The sequence below is a fragment of the Apis laboriosa genome, unplaced genomic scaffold, assembly GCF_014066325.1.
Source record: "Apis laboriosa isolate Shangri-la unplaced genomic scaffold, ASM1406632v1 scaffold47_cov149, whole genome shotgun sequence".
NCBI classification, from domain to species: Eukaryota; Metazoa; Arthropoda; class Insecta; order Hymenoptera; family Apidae; genus Apis; species Apis laboriosa.
Genome location: NW_025223437.1, coordinates 1,057,145 through 1,076,486, shown reverse-complemented (window position 1 = coordinate 1,076,486; position 19,342 = coordinate 1,057,145). Strand labels below are relative to the sequence as shown.

General features: G+C 27.9%; 1 protein-coding gene across 5 annotated transcripts in view; it reads right to left on the bottom strand.

Moving 5' to 3' along the window:
- Positions 1-3,579: 3,579 nt before the first annotated feature.
- LOC122716615 (neuronal PAS domain-containing protein 2-like) overlaps positions 3,580-19,342 on the bottom strand; it is a 69,660-nt gene continuing 53,897 nt past the window's right edge. For 4 of the 5 annotated variants that reach the window (XM_043939875.1, XM_043939876.1, XM_043939874.1 and 1 more), the window contains 12 exons: positions 14,774-14,940; positions 14,201-14,274; positions 14,027-14,125; positions 9,756-10,101; positions 9,276-9,536; positions 9,000-9,150; positions 8,804-8,915; positions 7,680-8,691; positions 7,336-7,386; positions 7,208-7,248; positions 6,999-7,139; positions 3,580-6,922 (listed from right to left, as the gene is read on the bottom strand). In XM_043939875.1, coding sequence (XP_043795810.1) covers positions 6,836-6,922; positions 6,999-7,139; positions 7,208-7,248; positions 7,336-7,386; positions 7,680-8,691; positions 8,804-8,915; positions 9,000-9,150; positions 9,276-9,536; positions 9,756-10,101; positions 14,027-14,125; positions 14,201-14,274; positions 14,774-14,940 — 2,542 coding nt within the window. In that variant the 3' untranslated portion in view covers positions 3,580-6,835. Of the gene's footprint in view, positions 6,923-6,998; positions 7,140-7,207; positions 7,249-7,335; positions 7,387-7,639; positions 8,692-8,803; positions 8,916-8,999; positions 9,151-9,275; positions 9,537-9,755; positions 10,102-14,026; positions 14,126-14,200; positions 14,275-14,773; positions 14,941-19,342 lie in introns of those variants that run through there. The other variant, XR_006347059.1, reaches the window with a different exon arrangement.

The following is a 19,342-nucleotide window of genomic DNA, read 5'->3' as shown; positions in this document are numbered from 1 at the left end:
TTTCGATTGTTTTTTGTTTCTTATCCACTTCCAAACAACTTATCACTTTCCATTTACGCACGAATCGATCCATCGTTACTATGAACAATTTCACAATTAATCACAATAATCTTTTCACTTTCGTTTCTATTTATTTCTGCGATGGGACGCGGTGACTTGAACTCCGGGTGAAAAAAATCTTTAATATTTAAATAACTACTAATACTAATTACTTACCAGATAAGAATTAATCGCTAACCTTTCGATCCTTCGACCAAATATCCATATAGCGACACGTAGAACGAGACAAAAACAGACAATAGTGTGGATCGTTCCAATGTTTTATTTTTAAATAAAATAAAATCGAACAATTTCGTTTGAATTCTTTTTTTTTTTTTTTATCGTGTCGACTGATCGATTTTATTTCAACCGTCTAAACGTTTCGAATTTGCTTTCGCTCCGAATTACGTTTAAATTATGGCAACGAAAGAATATCGTTTTCCGTGAAAGAAAGAAAACGATCTCCAAACGCGCCAAGAGATATTATTGTATTGTATTTAGAGACACGTCTATTTTTCTATCTTTCTTTTTGAAAGAATCGTTAATTATAGATTGCGTTATAAACTATAAGGCTTAACGTTTTACGATCTATTCAATTCCGCGAGTTCTGGATGATTCGAATCGCAAAACGACGATTGATCGAAACGCACATTGGCCTCCCTGAATCTCGATTATGACTATCGATTGTACTGCGTTGCAGCGTTTCGCGAACTTTCATGCAGGACGAATCAAATCGCACGCACCGAACGATGAAATATCGATCTATAATATATAAAAAAAAAAGAAGTATATAAATAATCGCGATTATTAATTTGTACCACTCTCATTCTAATGTTCGATCGTGTGTCTCATGATAAGTCTCGTACGAAATTTCTTACCTATTAAATATTTCTTCGATACATTTATTTTATAACCAAAAATTTTATTATCAATTTTTTCAAATTATTTTTTTTTCTTGTACATATTAAAAATTAATCAATCTTTTTAATTATCATTTATACGATTACGTGCTTGGGATTTGATCCACGCTGTACACGTATTGAACTGCTCGGTTATACAGTATGTTAAATAAAAATTGAGAGATAAATTGCAGTGCTTACTCATTACTAGGAGACTCTTGTCTGCACCATCGTCTATCAATTATACGTGCCTTTGATTGAGATCGCCTCGAGTATCGTGCCTTTCCGATTATTTTCTCATACAGGTACAAATTAATATCATCCGCGTGTGTATAAGTCACTTATTCTTGAATTTTTTCATAAACTGCATCATCGAGTAGAATAAAAAGGTGCGTGATGCAAAAAACGAATCACTTTGGCTACATTTATGTCCGTTACCTCCAAAACTTGATTAAAAAACGTCGATTTAATTGTGATGAAAAAAAAAATTTTTTCTGAAAGCGAAACCTGTGTTATATCGTTCTTTCTTCTCGATTTTAATTTTTCGATGTTTTTGTCGTCGATACATTAGATTGGGGATTCGATTCGATCTTTCGCTCGATCGATATATGTATAAATTAAGATACACCTAGTTACAATTTTCGTAGCGAATAAATCCTTGTTATCAATTTTTTTTCTTATCTCAGTAGATATATATAAATGAACAAAAGGCTTTGTTTATCGAGTTAACACTCGAAAAATACACGCTTCTTTCATTCACGAAATATCTTGGAAGCGTTGGCCATTTGTTCTTTTCCAATACTCATGATCCAAATGAATCCTATATACTTAGCGGAACGATTTACTTGTTTCTTAGATGAATGCTCAAAAAAAAAAAAAAAAAAAAAGAGAAGAAAAAGAAATAAGAAAGAAGAAAGAAACAAATGTTTAAAAACAAAAATTTTATGGGGACAAATAAAATATTATAAAATATATATACAATAAAATGATCGCAGCTCGAAAGAATATGAGGAAATGCTATCAGTTATATGGTGATGTTTAATGTGATAAGGTCTGTAATACTGTCTTTGCAGGATGGTCGGTCTTGCAGTTATTTTAAGATCCTGTTGTGTAATAAATATAAACTCATAATTTTAAATATTTTATTATCTTATTGTAATTTTTTTTATATTTGAACAATTAAATATATTGAACGTGCATTGATTCTATGAAACAGATAGGACATTAGGAGTAAAATACATTTAAATGAGGGTTGTAATCTTTGTAATTTTCATATAATTTTTACATATATTTCTTTCAGGCAGTATTATTTACAAAAATGTTCCACCTTCTACGAAGTCTTGATAATTCAGTCTTGACACAAGTTATACGTGTATATGATCCCAATCATTATATTTCTGCTTTCGATTATATTAAGAAATTTATTCTTTTTCCATATTCATTATTTATGCTTGCTTACATATGCGTTTTATTATAATTATTACTCATATTAAATATATTTAAAAATAGAAATTAGAAAATGATTACTACAAGAACGCAATCCATTAGATATATAGTTATTTAAAAAAGGAAAAATATATATTTTACTCGTTTTCTTTCGTTTTCATTTCATTAGAGATTGGAAAACGAGTCCTTCGAAATTAATGTTTGTATGTATGATAAATTTTCATTTTTTTTTAAATTCATTCGTTCCAACTTCTATGTTGACATGAGCAACGCGACTGTAAACATTTTTATAAATTTCTGCATGAATCATTCTCATCGTGCATAGTAATATTCTTTCTCTCAATTCTTTTTCTCGATTTGGAAGAACAGAGGAACGGAATTCAGTTACATATTTTCTATCGTTCTTTGGCAATCTACGAAGAGCTATACACCGCCAATATTACAAATTTCTTCATAATTTTCAACATTTCGTGAAAATTTCTTTGATGATAATAATCCAGTATTATCATTTGTTAACATTAATATATTCACAACGGAACATAAATATATATATATATATATACATAAAAAATGGGCATAAAATTAACATAAAAATATTTAGGGTGTATGTGAACTTCGTAAATACTTAATATAATGATATATAATGGTTTTTAATTAAACAATTAACTTATCATTTTATTATGCTCTCGTCCAACATACAAATGTAGTTGGAAGTAATTCGGTGGTGCATTTCTCTTCAAAGAAGCTCATAAAATGCGAATCATATTCGCAGATATCTTAACAGCTACGGTAAAATGTACACAGTGTTCGAGAAGTTTTCGAAAGCACCGAGTTTTAAAGTTAAAATAGCCTGTACAAAGATGTTTGCTCGTTATAATTCGTTTTGTACACGAAAGCGAATATATGTGTCGTTTTTATTTCATTTCATATTGATTAATGGAATTTAAAACCGATATTTCCAACTCACTGTGTGAAAATATATCTTAAATATAAGCTTAAAGATATATACCTGACGATAGAAAACGACTCACATATTCCATAATTAAATGGAGATTTTAACTTTGAATTATTAGTTATTTTCGTTATTCTTAAAAGATAAATAATTAATATATTACTATGCGGTTACCTTACGCAAAAGCGTAATACTGTCATCATGAAATTTCATTTTTTTTTCTTCTTTCTTCAGTTTTCTCTCTTCCTTTTTTTTTTTTTTTTTTTTTTTTTTTTTTTTTTTTTGCGGAAAACGAGCACACGATAAATTGTTTCATATTTATCTTTCCATTTTTACAAACAAGATTACGAAGAGACAACCGCTTTATATAAAAACTTTTTAACATTGCTTGATGCACAGAATGTAGATTGCAAAATTAATATTTTAATTCGACCACACAATAATTCGAAAGATGCCATTTTTACTTATAAAGATATATGTGTAGAAATATACAAGGATGTAAAACACAATTGTATTAAATTGTGCTTCGCGTATGTTAACTTACAGAAATAAATTGTAAAAATCACTTATGTGCAAACAGCAGAGTATAAAATATAATAAAGATAGTATTTACAGTATTATATGATTAAATGTTAAGCGAATTCTGTAGTGCCATCTGTTCGTGTCACGTTCTGCTCATTTATTATTATGTTCTAATCGGGCAGAGATTTTGATTTTTTTGAGTGAAAGAGCAGATTCTTTTTATATTGAATAACTATTATACATTTTTCATTCTGCCCTCAATAAATGTTATATAGATGTAAATTATATACTGATCTTATTTATGAGGCTTCAAGAAACACATAAAAATCACTTATATGTATTATAATGTTTTTAATTAACAAGATATAGATACTACATATCTTGATCATTTCGTAATTAGTTTAATAACAATTAATTGTAGAAATACAATTTCTATGCATAGTTTGAAACATACAAAACAATGAGCACAATGGCCAGGCTTAAAATGCCAAAGATCACAAAACACATGAACAATTTGATAGATTAAAGAGAGTGACACTAAATACAGACACTTTAAACTTGCTGTTTGTACTATAATGATCATGACAAATTGGAAAGTCTGCCATTCACTTAACTAAACATCCCAATAATGTAACGTGAATTACATTGTGGGATCATTTATATTTTTACTAACAATATGATAATATATAAAAAAGTTTGAATCTTTATCAACATCGAGCAATCATGAGGCAAGGATAATTGAATCCTCTTAATCATAAAAATGAGCATAGTTTATATCTCAAGCTTTTCTTAATATTATACATTTATATATTATAATCTTAGTTGAAAAAAACAAAAATAAAATGACATGATATACCTCAATATGTTTGACATCGATGTCAATGACATAAAATTAACGATCATTTTTTACAATGAACATGTTGTGTACATGTATAAGAATTATACGCAGATAATCCCCCTTTCTCGTAATTTTATAATTTTGATTCATACAAAGTATCGATCAAAAATAATTTTCAATTTTCAAAATAATTACATACATATATATATATATATAGCTTCTGCCAAATCATCAAACTCAATTTGAATCTATAAACATTATTATTTTGAATAATATCATGTCTACAATGCTTTGCCATCGTGTTTCAAATATGAATTTACGTTAAAAGGGGTAAAAAGACTGCCCAAACATTAAAACATCATTTTTAAACTACAATTCTAAATTCTACTGATATCAAAATTCGCATCAGTACACAAGAGCATGAAAAACTCTTTAATGTATTTGGGAAATAGCACACGAGTTGCAAATAGATAATATGAATGAATGATGAACAATTCACAAAAAAAACCCAGTGATTTCTTTAATCGGTAATAATACCAATCAATAAGATATTCGGAATTATTTACAATTTATCAGCCTTATTTATGCTTGTACATAGGAAACTGGAACTAAATGATATACATATAGATCTATTATTCATATGTGTTGAATATATCCATAATGTATGCGCTCTTATAATTTTTTCAATGCATAATTCCATTCTGTATATTTTATTTTTTACATTGAATTCATTTGCTTGATTATGCTTGTTTATGATTTTTATGATTCATTAGATAAAAAAAAATCGTGATTAATAGTATATGTATTTTTAATAATATCACATATTAGTTAATCACGAAAATTTTATACTACTTATAGTAAATACTAAAGCTTAACTATAATTAATAAAATAATATAAAGCAACACGGTATTGGGTGGATAACAAGGCCAGTAAAGTCTAAAAATTCATCATAACAAAATAATTATAATCACGAAATATAACGTATAAAATACCAAGTTCTCTAAAAAATTTCATTATGAAAAAATGATAATTTTAATTACCATTATCTTCCAATGAAATATATATTTAAAAAAAAAAAGATAACAAGTCAATATGTAAAATGCTTAAAAGTGCATATGTATGTTACAAATAATGCATGTAAATATACAGAGAAATAATAACAATCCACACAATTTTCAAAATTGTTTTAGAAAAAAAAAAAAAAAGAAATCGATAGAAATCGAGACAGTCAATTTGTCATAGTTAGAATTATTTCACGTAACAATAGTAAAAAGGTACAATTACATATAATTAATATTCTTTTTATAATATGTTTTTTTATAAGCATATTTTTTGTCTAAAACAGAAATTTTGTACTACAAACTTGTTTTTTTTTTTATAATTTTGAATTCCAATAATTAATAGGATTTAAACAGAACTGGTACTGTATCCATCCGATATATATAGTTCATATACATATCATAGTCATTCGACGTGGAGTTAATTTTCTCGATTGAGAACAATAGCCAAGCACAAACAGTCCTGGAGGCTAAATAAATAGCGTAGCCGCTTAAAATTGGCTTCACGCTATATAAAAGTTAATTACGATAAAATTTGAAAACTGCGCAACATTGGACCTTCAAAACTGTAAAACGTGCCCATCATATACAATACAATTTATATGTATATATTTCAAGCAGTTATTGAAATATATGTTCATTTATAGGTACGCCAAACATGGCGATGTATAATGTCCACACTAGACTTTCAAAAAGTCTCCATGAATAGATGTAAAATATACATCTTGATTATTTTATACATTGTCTACTTATGATGCTTCTTCTTACTTCAGTTTAAAAACACAGAATATTGAAGTTTTCTTAATCGACACTACATTTTCACTAGACTTTGATAATAAATATTATTATCTTTCCTTTGTTGAATTGTAATAAGTCGATTATTATGCAATTGCAGATTGTTACGTTCTTCTTCTATTTCGTTAGTTATCATTGGTTGAGAAATAAGTTGTAATAATCTTCATTGAAATATTCAATGTGCAATGATATGCACACTTTTGTTTGTCAATTGTATATTTCTTAAGAATAGTTCTTTCAAAGAAATATTTTGTTAAAAGTAATTCCAAACTCCGAATTTTACTTTTACACACCAATATTATGTTTTATATTTATTTGCATGTGATCTTTTTGTAAAGTCTCAAGAATTTGTTTCTGCATATTATGTTCTACCTAAAATTTATAATTGTTTTAAATTTTTAAATAACATATATTAGCAATATTTATTTTTAAAAATTATTTTTCATACCTCTAATGGTGTTAAACTTCCTCTTTTCGCTTGTAAAGCTGGATTTTTGAAGTCTCGTGCCAAAACATTCAACTGTGATTCTTGGCGTGCTATATTATTCATAAGTTGAAGATGTTTTTTCCTTATTTCTTTATTGATTACCTATTATAAAATTGATATGATGATTGCTTTGTATTATTAATATAATATTATTATAAAATTATACTTACCATATTGTCTGTTAATTGTACTTCTGTTTCATTAAAAGTATCTAAAATATTAAAAAAAATTTATTATTGAATCTTATTAGTATTTTTGATATTCTATTTAATAAACATGTATATAAGTATGTACTTACTTTCAAGAATTGGTATATGCCTTAGATCATCAAATATTTTCATTATTAGATCTGTAAAATGAAAATCAAACGTTTACTAAAATCGTAAAAGTTTATATAAGTTAAATTTTTTTAAATCAGAAAAATTAAAATATAAAAGATATAAAAAGAAAAGTCACATATGCATTCGAGCTTGGGCATATATTTTATAAAAAACTCTTGTGCATATTAAGAATAATATCAATATCTATAAATAGATATGATATGATATTGAATGAAAAAGTATCACCCACTACTTTGCAATAAACAAAATTTAGTTGTTTACTTCGTTTGTAGATGCAGGGTTACTGTACTGAGTTCGGTACCTGGATTTGCTTCCAGGTCTGGGCTCAGCAATGAATTGTCCTGAAGATCGCCATATTCCGGTTCCAATTCAGGATTTGGAGCTATAAGTGGTATACTAGAATCCACTTGCTGATAATCAGTTATGACTTCACTTAGACTTGAATTTGGTGATTCAGCAATCTTTAGTGATTGAGGATTTATATTGTTGAAATCCGTTGAAAGTTCTGAAAATTCTTCATCAACGAAAGACTTACAATCAATATAAGAAATATTCTGTTCATCGCTTGTATCCGATGATGCATAAGGAACATTATTATACTGTCTTTTTTTAGTGCAACCTGTCTTAATATCTTCGTCACTATATATCCTCTTCAATGGATGATTCTTTAAATCAGAAGTAACATTATTATCAATCGCATTCTTTTCAAAGTATTCAATCATTGTTTCGGGCATATAAACATCCATATTACGTTCAATTTTAATATTACATGAATTATTTTCTATTGTTGCAACAGGTTTCTTAACTGTAGTATTAGGATTCAAAATATCCACATTTTGACGAAGCTCAAGTTGAGATATTCCAGATTTTCGTTGGGTATTTACGCATGATTCTACATTAGATATACTATTAGTTCGTGATGAATTTTGTTCATCTTGTGTACTATTACGTGTTTGTTTTGTAACTTCATGTACAGTTTTTCTTGACGATCTCGTATTTTCTTGTCTTTCATTAGAGTTATTCTTATTAGTATTTGTCTTTGATTCTGATTTCTGATTATGATTTGCCTTGGCTTGCACCATTAAATAACGATCGATTTTCTTAATTCCAAGTCTTCGAGCTTGAGCTTCAGCAGGAGGTAAATGTTGTGATATCATAGCAGCTTTCGCATACTGTTCATTTTGTGTAGGAGGTGATAGACAATCTTCTGGAAGAGGTGATGACAGATCACTAACTAGATATGTGATAGCATCTTCTAATTGTGCGGGATCCTCCATATTACTTTTCGAATTTGGATTTTGAGAATCTGAGCCCTGTAAATTGTAATGTTCCTAATAATTTTTTAATATTCATTTTAATCTGATAATATTCGACTAACTTTTACTTTATATTATTCGTTACATACAAATTTATAAAATAAATTACCAAATCAATCGATGCATCATCTCCATTTTGGATTATGGCTCTCATGGTTTCAGAAATCGTAGCCGAAAATCTTTTTTTCATCTGTTGCATAAGTTGTATTCCTTCCTCTTCCCTATAAAGAAATTTACAATATTGAATTTATAAAAGAAGATGAAAAGATGAAAAGAAACAATTATTAATATATCGTAAAACTTACGATACTAATGTATTTATGCACACAAGGGATACTGCAATTTGTGTATCCTTATCTACTTCTAAATATCCATGAGTGCGTAGATAAATGGGTTCTCCTGTTTTTGATGTTAATCTATAACAAGATGATCCACAAGTTTCCGCGCGATCGTACACTGTAAATTAATTCAAACAATTAAAAACCATGTACATGGATTACAATAAAATGCATAATTATTAACATATAAATTAAAAAAAATTATAACTGTAAAAATAAAAAGATAAAAATACTTGGACTCACTTTGACGAAGTGCAACCATCGCCCAAATACGATCATCTTTATGCATGAAACCAAAAGCACTCATACCCGATACTTCTTCCGATAAATATCCAGCCACAACTGACACCCTATGATCACAATAAATGATCCTGCCATCTACCAAATGTCGAGTGATATACTCATTCTTATTAGCATCTATTATCGAAATTTTCGTGAGTGGCTGCTTCATCAATAATTGTGCTACACCCACGAAAACGATGTCGTTACTGGTTGAAGTAATTTCTATAAAAAAAAAAAAAATTGGAATGATCAATCTTTTGTTTAATTCAAAGTTTTTCATTAATTTAAAATTCAATTTATAATTTGAATGATTAATTTAAAAGATTAATATAACATACATCTATAACAATTTTTTTTATTATAAATAAAAAATTATTATAAATATGATAAAATGTTATTAGCATTTCAAATCATTGTTCATACATTGTTATGTATCATTACCTCGATGTCTCGATCGATTAACATTTGACGCGGAATTTTTGCAAGCATCCGCAAGCCTGAGCATTCCAGAGAATTCAAACCATTCGTACTGTGTATGTTCTCGCCTCGATGAAGTACGATGCAACATTCGAAGTTCGAAAGTCCGCCTCTGATTCTGGAACGTTTTACCGTTCTTCGAAGATGTTGAATCCTCCGATGAATTGGAATTGTCATTCGATCCGTCGGTGATCTGTGGCAATGACGAGGATACCACACCTTGCATTTCATCCGGGTTAAGGTTCCTCGCAAGCTCCTCTTCATCTTTGGGATGAATGAATGCGTAAAGAGAATGGCCAAGTAGGTCCGCCTGTAATATATTATACATTTTATAGAAGAGTGATCACTGATTATTCGATTATTTTTCTTTTTTTCAAGTTTGATGAAAAAGAAAGGTTAGATGGAGAAAATTAATATCTCAATAAAGAATAGGAAGGCGTGATTAAAACAATGTATTAATTTGATATTCAATTCCAATTGACATCTTTGGATTACGTATACCTAGAATCAAAATTTTAGATTAAATTATATAAATAGTTAATTAAAACTAAAACTTAACTTTAACTATTAATAATCTCTTGAGCATTAAAATTCAACTCTAATCGCAATCAATCATAACGAACAAACTTCCTCAAATTCGAAATCCGATTCCATTAAATTTTACGAAAACTTTCGATGACTGATCGTTAAAACTATTGTAGAAAGCTGGCATTAGATCCACGCGTTCTTATTCATTTTCCTTCTGCATCTTGACTTCGATTTGTTGCGATTTAATCGCGACGAACACGGTGCACCATGTCGGCGACGAGGCTCGTTTTCACCACAGGGAGTTTCTCCTTGAGAACAATACCGACTGATTGTGAGTATCTCCTTAAAAAACCTAGAAGATCCCGCGCAAACAACTCACCGCACCGCCTCCACATTCTTTTCTTTCTCTCTTCCTCTCTTATTTTCTTCCTTCTTGATCTCTCCTTCTCATATCTCTCTTCTTCGATCTCTCTATCTTTTGTCACCGAGTTTCTTCCTCCTTTCGTCCTAGTATATCCTTACACTCTGAAGTTATAACTCAGTCGAACGTTAGTAAGCAAGTTCGTTATGTTCGAGCATCGAATTATCGTTATACTCGAATATGGAACGCCATGACAGTTTTTACGGAATCACGTGGATCGATAGAACTTTTTATCTTTCGATTATTCGAGAGTCTGGTCTTCATCATTCTATTCTTTTATCAAAAAGATTTTCGATTTCGTTTTCGTTTTCTTTTGTCTGATATACAAAATGTTTAAATGATGAATTTGTCATAAATTGATTTAAATTAAGAATTTAAATTAACCTTTTATCCGTATATACTCGTTATCGTAAAAGAAATGACAATTTTTTATATTATAACGAATATTCTCGTTATCTCTCATTTTTGTAAGACAATTTAAACATTTAATATATTAATAATTAATAGTTTAAGAAACACGTATATCTTTAAATGTTGTAATATCTTTAATATTATAGTATATAGTGAAAACGTATCTTGAACATATTAATATTGTTAAAATTTCAAAGAATAGAATGAAAACGACGAATAGTCGAATTCAAGAAATTCTGTTTTAAGAATATTCTCAATCGGAGTTTTCGTAATTACCGAAATATTGTGGTCTAAAGTTTCAGAGGAACTTTATTCGTTATTCTCTAACGCGCGCTTCTCGACTTAAAGGACACCAGTTATGAAGTTAATAACGAACCGAAGTCGACTGGTTGTATGGGCATTCCACGATTCTATTAAATTCAAGAATACTTGACGATATAGAGGAAATAAAAAAAAAAAAAAAGAAAAAAGAAAAAGAACAAACAAAAAATCAAGAATCAAAATTTTCACGATAATTAATCATTTTATTCGTCGAAAAATATATAATAACATTCTTCAATGAATCAAAATTTGAATAACATTCGTTTCAATTTTTGAACAAAAATCATAGAACAAAAAAAATTACAGCAAATATCTTTGATCTGATATTTTCTATTATTTTTTAACGTCGTATGGAAATGAAAACGGAATGAATATTGATGATATTTCGAGTTGTTACGAGAAAAAAAAAGAAGAAACATCATTTTCTTGTGAATGATTTCTGAAAAATAATTCGCTTATCGTTGAAATGGCAAACATTTTTTATATCGTTTCAACTATTCTAGACAAAGTAATATGCTCTTGTTAATTCCATTCATCCTTATATACAATGCTTCTATTAATTTTTTATCTCTTGTTTCTTTTTATTTATTTTTTATTTATTTTTTTTAATCCCATACATATTTTTTATTTATTTTTTATTTATTTTTTATAATCGCATTATTTGTATCTGTTTAAATCCTATTGATTCCGTTCGAAATAATCCGAGTCTGTACACGTGCAACAAACAATTCGATTGAAAATCGAGTTCGTATCGGATCACGTAGTTAACTGGTTATTCTTTACATGAACAATAAATAGAAGATGAAAAAAAAAAATATAATAAGATAACGAAATAAGGAATAAAAAAAATAATACATCGATGAATCGAAAAAGATAGAATACCTTGTTATTTTTCTTGGAAAAAAATATATTAATGAAAAATACTTAATTAATAATAATTTTTTGCTGAGTTGATCGGCTTGTCATTATTTATAAATTAATAAATATTTTTATATTTTTGATAAAATTTTAATAAAATTTTAATAATTTTCTGATACACTTTAAATATATTCGTGAAATATTAGAAAAATATATTAGAGATTTAAAATAATTAGATAAATATCTTTTATTTACCTAATCTTATTTTTAGAAAAAGATATATTTTTTATCTCTCTTACATCGAATCTCTTAAATGTTGATAAAAATGATTCTACGAAACATGGAAAAAATTCCATTAATAAATAAAAATAATGAATTAAACAATATAAAACCGTGAATAATCCATGCAAATTTCCAGAAAGATTTAATACGTTGAAAAAAATATTGCAGGTGCAGAGTAGTTACCATGGCGGCCTGGTTCGTTTGATCGATAATTTGGAACCCTTGGAAAGAGTTATGTTTCATTGCAACTGCAATTGGATCGCTATTGAAGCACTGCGAAGAATTAATCTCGCGGAGAAAAATTTAATTTAAGGAAAAACAAAAGTCTTTATCATTTTATTGATCGTTGAAGAATTAACCAGATAGAACTAGAAAGAAAAATAATATTTTTATAAATACATATTACAAACAAAAATCTTTCTCATTCGAGAAATACGAAATAAATTTTTTAAATAATAAAGAAAGATTATAACTACCTTGAATAATAAAATAAAATAGTTGATTATTCGTTGTTGTAAAATATAAAATTAAAATTGGAAGTGAAAATAAATTTTTATTAGAAACATAATCTGCTTTTTTCGTCGAGCAGAAAACCATAATACGGTATCACGAATGTGATTTGATATTTTAAAAGAAAGGGTAAAGTATATTCCTTTGCGGTTTTATATGAAATTGGGATGAATATCCTATTTCACGTGACTTTTTTCACAATTTTTACATTTAAAATATATTTTCTTGCGCGTTACTGCTTCGAATTAAAACACATTATTATTTAAGAATTTATAACAAGATAAAAATAAGTTTGGTTTGCGTTACAGAATACAAACCAGTTGGGGATGAAACGGACAATGCAACGATCGCAAAGATTGATAAAACAATAGAAGCATAAATACACGATTGCGTGTCTGTGGGCGTTTACGTGTGTTTTTAAGCGAGGGTGAGTGTATTTTTAAGGACGGATAGCGTGGGATGAGGGTGAAGCTTGAGAGGATAGCGAACAGAGCGGAAGTTTTAGAAAGCACGGATTGAACAGACTAGCTTAGAGGGTTTACAGCGAGGAAATTTTTCGTGAGAAAGAGGGTTATGATAGAAGAAGTATGTTATGATAGAAGTAGAAAGGGTAAAGAAATGGATAAAAGGAGAAAAGAAGGGAAAGTATAGATGAAAAATTATCCATTGTTCTTTCTTTTTTTTTTTAACATTATCTAACTTTTAATCCATTATAAATAATGAAATCTAAAAATTGATATAAAATATTAAAAATAAAAGTTTGATAACTATGTTAAAAAAATTTATAATTTGATATATCATGAAACTTATTCAAGTATGTTATATAATATCAGCAAAAGAAGCAATTAGATTTCAATTTTGCAAAAATAAAATAAAAAAGGAACACGCTTAAGATAAAATTTACCTGAGTATGACCAAGATGTTCTTGAACTTGCCGACTGACGTATACTATTTTTCCGGTGGTCGTGACAACAATAAAGAAGCTCCCGTTTTTAATCAAATTCTGTTACGGTTAACAAAAATGATTTTAACGTGTATTTAAGGATAAATAGAATTGAATCGATTTACGAGTACTCACATCGCCTATATATTGTTCCAAATCCAGATCACCAAGTTCTCGAGGTAGAAAATCAGATACGCCACGTCCAACAGCTGAAAATGCACAAATGATCGTTAAACTAGTGAACATAATAATTGAACAATTCAATGGAAATCGAGATAATCAAAAGAAAAAAAGGATCTTTTTCTTTTTACAATTTAAATATATGTAATATATGTAATTATGAGGCCAATTGTATATTTCTCGATTCATCTGATTTCTCTAAACTATTTAATATGAAATAATAATAATAATAATAATAATAATAATAATAATAATAATTTCAATTATAAAAGAAAAAAAGATGGTAATTAAATCAAAGAATTAAAAAAAATCTTATTTCGAATTAATTTTTTCACTTGCATCATATCTGAGCAATCTTTTGTATAATAAAATCTTAATCAACTCTTTATAGAATTAAATATGAAATTTAAAACTTTATACCAAATGATCCTTTTTAAATTAAAAATAATTTCATCTTCGAATCTTTCAATTAAAAATTCATCTCTCTCAACATTGAACGTAAAAAAATTATTAAATTGAATCTCATACTGTATCGTATTCTGAGGAAATTAGCGGCTAATCTCAGGATAGATATCTTGTCCATCTTCCTCGGGCTTTCGGCGACAGTTGGTACGAGCGCGGCCATCGCCGAGATATTCGTATTAAGATTGTCTCGGCGTTGTTTCTCCGCCATGTTCCGTGACGCTCTTGGATTGCTATACCAAAAAAAGCAAAAAAAAAAAAAAAAATGAATTTTTGTTTAAATTTCTTCTTTCAATCCTTCTTCGAGGGTGTATTCTAATTTCTAATTCATATATCATTCGAAAATGATGGAAGAGGGTTAAGACATCAAACGAAATCGATGTCCTACATTTTACGGTCGGCCCTTGGCTTACAGAGAAGGCTTATAAGGCCTCCTAGTCATCGATTTAGTTAGTCGAAATTTAATTCGACACTGATAGATCTCGTTATTCCATTTATATTACAACGATCTATGTACATTGAGTTAATTATTGTAATTGAATTGGATATATTTATAAATAATGTAGTTATTAATTTAAAATTATGAATAAGAAAAAAATGGATAAATAAAAAAGTTTTATTAAAAATTATTTCTCGAAACAATCGCTGTTTTAATTGATCATGGTAGTTTCTATTTTAAAAAAAAAAAAAAAAAAAAAAAAAAAACTTTTATACGGGCTCGTGTTGCAGAAATTAAATAACCTGGAGGAAAAAGAACTTTTGAAATAATTGAACAGTTTTATAAAGTTTTGATATCTAGAAAAAAATTAAATTAAAGTTTAAAAATCAATTTCATCGTTTCGACGTCGTTTTATAATATCTATTTTATAAAATAAAAGTGTAACAATTTAATAAATAATTATATTTCCTTCTAACAAAAGTTGTAATAATTTGTATTCATTGATTCGATATAATATAATAAATATTTATTTATAATTCGATATCATTAAAAAAAAAAAAAGAAGAAAAAAACAAATCAAATGTGTAATATTTTATTTTAATTTTTTTTTTTTTTTTTTTTTTATTCACTCACCTTTGGTATTTAAATAGTCGATTTATTTATTCGTACAAATGACGGTCATGCAAATAAACTGCGCACGTGTAACGAATAAGGAAAACATTGCGTGGTAGGAACGACAAATAATGCGAATGTTATATAAAATACAACAGTAATGAACGCACAAAATTATCCAAACTATATTACGATTATAACATTTTCAATTATGAGTTATTATATTATAATTAGTCTACATTAATTCAAATAGAAAATGTAAAATTCCCGCCAAAAATTATATAGTTTATATAGTTTCTAATAATAGATTTCATAATATTAATTTTAAAATTAAATTCTCTTCGTAAAGATATTTCATGATATTAATTACTCGTTACTTGTTTACATTTAACATTTTACATCACAGTTTTAAGAACGTTTCGTAACGAGATAAACAAAATAAAATATCTTAGACAGAAAACAACAACAAAATAAAATATCAAAGAATGATGGATTTTGAATAAATCTATTTTAATACAGTTAATCGAAATATATATATATTTAAATATATATATAAATATATATATTTATTATAATTATATATTATAATAATATATTATAATAATATATATTATAATTATATATATATATATAAATATATATATATTTCGATTAACTGTATTAAAATAGATTTATTCAAAATCCATCATTCTTTGATATTTTATTTTGTTGTTGTTTTCTGTCTAAGATATTTTATTTTGTTTATCGTATTGATAATATAATAATTATCTATTATTACTATAATAATTATCTATTATTACTATTTAATTTTCATACAATCTTTTCATTCATCTTATTAAATAACAAACAATTAATTACTCAATTACACTCAATTATAAAAATATTAATTTTCGAGATTATTCCGTATCTCAGTAAATCTCATAAGAATTACTTTACTTCATCCATTGAATAGAATCATCTTCTCCATTTATTTTCACTCGAAACATCGTTCTCCCTTTCCACTTTCGATTTTAAATCACCGTTTGAATAACCGTCCAACGACAAAAGGAGGCATTGAGAAAAAACCGAAAAGCTGCGTCACGTGTTATAGAGAGCATCAACCAATCAACGAGTGAAATGGTCTAGCCTGTAACGGCCCTCTTCACTTTGAAACAAATTCGAAGGGAAATATCTGTCACGTGTCAGATCCAAATTTGGCCGAATATGTTGTTGAACCGAGATGCGTAAAATTGTAATAATTGAAATAAAGTTAGTAAATTAAGTTCAATATGTAACTTCATACTTTATTATATTTCAAAACATCGAATAATCGAAATAATAATTGGTGCCAAACAATCGAGGTTATACGAATCGATTATAATAGCTACGAATAAATATTATTCGAGAATTTTTTACTTAAAGTAACTTAATTTTTAACTACTTTTCCAATTGGGTTAATGCCCAGTGCTCTGATGTCGAACGATCCAAAAATTAATTAGTTAAAATTTCGAATAAAGTTGCTTCGAGTAATTTATTTATAATTTTATTTACAAACTGTTCGAATAATATTTATCCGCAGCCATTATAATTGATATAACCACAATCTTCGATATAATCATAGAGCTACGATTAACTGCGGTTATTCAACGCTTTGAATAACAAATTATTCAAATAATTTATTGAAGTAAATTTATTCTTAACTTCAACCGTTGAAATTTTGCTCGTCTCTGCTTATTGCTTTACTGTAATAATTTCTCGTTTTTTTTTTTTTTTTTTTTTTCTTTCTTTTTGCATCCATGACTAACGACACAAGGTCTGTCATTGAACCTTGAAACTCGGCTTTTTCATAGATTCGAAGTAGATTCGTTCAAATACAAAGAGAGAAAGAGAAAGAGAGAAATTCGAAGGTTAAGCGAAATGTTCGATCATTTTTAGTCTTTTAGATGATTACGTTTAAAAGTTCGTGTCGCCGATTTATCCACGTTTCTCGAGTAACGTATCATTTTAATCGAATATTAATAAAAATTTGGATGACGTAAGGAACCCAAATGATTCAACTCGATGAGCGGTTCTCGTGAAAGCTGTTAGAACTGGTTGCAAGTGTATCTTGCATATACATATGCAAGATATATATATGCATCAATTTTGTTCGAGTGAAAAATTCGACTCGAATTACGATCTCTTTCGTGTTTCCATGCTTAACCCTTTCTCCTCGATCCTTATCTGTCGTCTTTCTTAACAATTTTTCTTCTTCTTTAAAAATTATTAAAGATATAATTTAAATTTGAAACTTAATAATGTCGCATCGATCATTTTGAAAATTAGAAGATCGCGAAAAATTGTATTATTTCAATTAATCTTTTCGCAAGATTGTGTAATATCGAACGAGACGGAATATAAGAAAGAGAGAATAATAATTACTTAGATATATAATAATTATTTAGAATAATAATAATTATGCAAAATACATCATGTTAAATGTATTTTATATATATATATAATATATATATATATATATTTATATAATATATTTTATGTAAATATAACCTATTTATCAATAACAGTTACATAACAGTCAACGATGAAAAATCAAATATTGAATCTCGTCATCAAAGTGATAAAACGAACATCTTAAAAAAGAAAAAAAGAAAAAAAAGAAAAAGAAAAAACGATTCAACGACCTGTTGTTAGGATCAAACTCCAGCATGACTTATTCGCGTTGCGTTCCAAAACAGGAAGCGATGAGAAGAAGTATACTCGTAAATCTATGTGTTGTTTGATACTCGTACAATGGAACAGCTGTTATGTACGCGTTTATAATCAAGGTCTCCGCTACACGGCTGTAATCTACGCCTAAGTTAATAATAGAATCATTGCCGTAGTGCAGTGACGACTTCAAGAGTGGTACTTATGCGTCTCGACGTATTGAAAAATCGCCAATGTCTGTCTGGCTGACATATCAACCGCTCTCTTCAACGTCGTATAAACAAAATCAACCAGATAACTGGTCGACTTCTCTCTCTCTCTCTCTCTCTCTCTCTCTCTCTCTCTCTCTCTCTCTCTCTCTCTCTCTCTCTCTCTCGAAACAAGTAATATTTCGTTTGATTCAAAATATAAATTTTGAAAAGTTTCGTGAAATTTTACGTAATTTCGAGGAAAATGATTATTTTATTTCATGAAACATAATATTTTGTGAGTAAACTAACTCTGGTTTTAACGAGCATCGAGCATTTTCAATTTGTCTATATATTGGTATTTTCCAAGTTTTCTCGAAATATGGTTTTGATTTTTTCTTTTTTTTTTTTTTTTCTCTATTACAATAATTCTCTATTTGTTCTGCGCATAAGATTTAAGAAAAATTTAAAAAGTAATATAATATTATTTGCGTGAATATTTTGAAAAGTGCGGCAATGTGTTTATATTAAAACAAATAAATGTTCATCTAAAAATAACGACGAACGAATATACAGTTGAACGATGGTCACTCGTCAAAAGAGGACGGTTACGATGTTTCCAAATGCTAAATTTATGTTTTTGGTAATCCCGCTGACCTTTTCAGAAGTTTCAGATCAACTAGAAAGAAAATTTAACTCTCTGATTTTCCG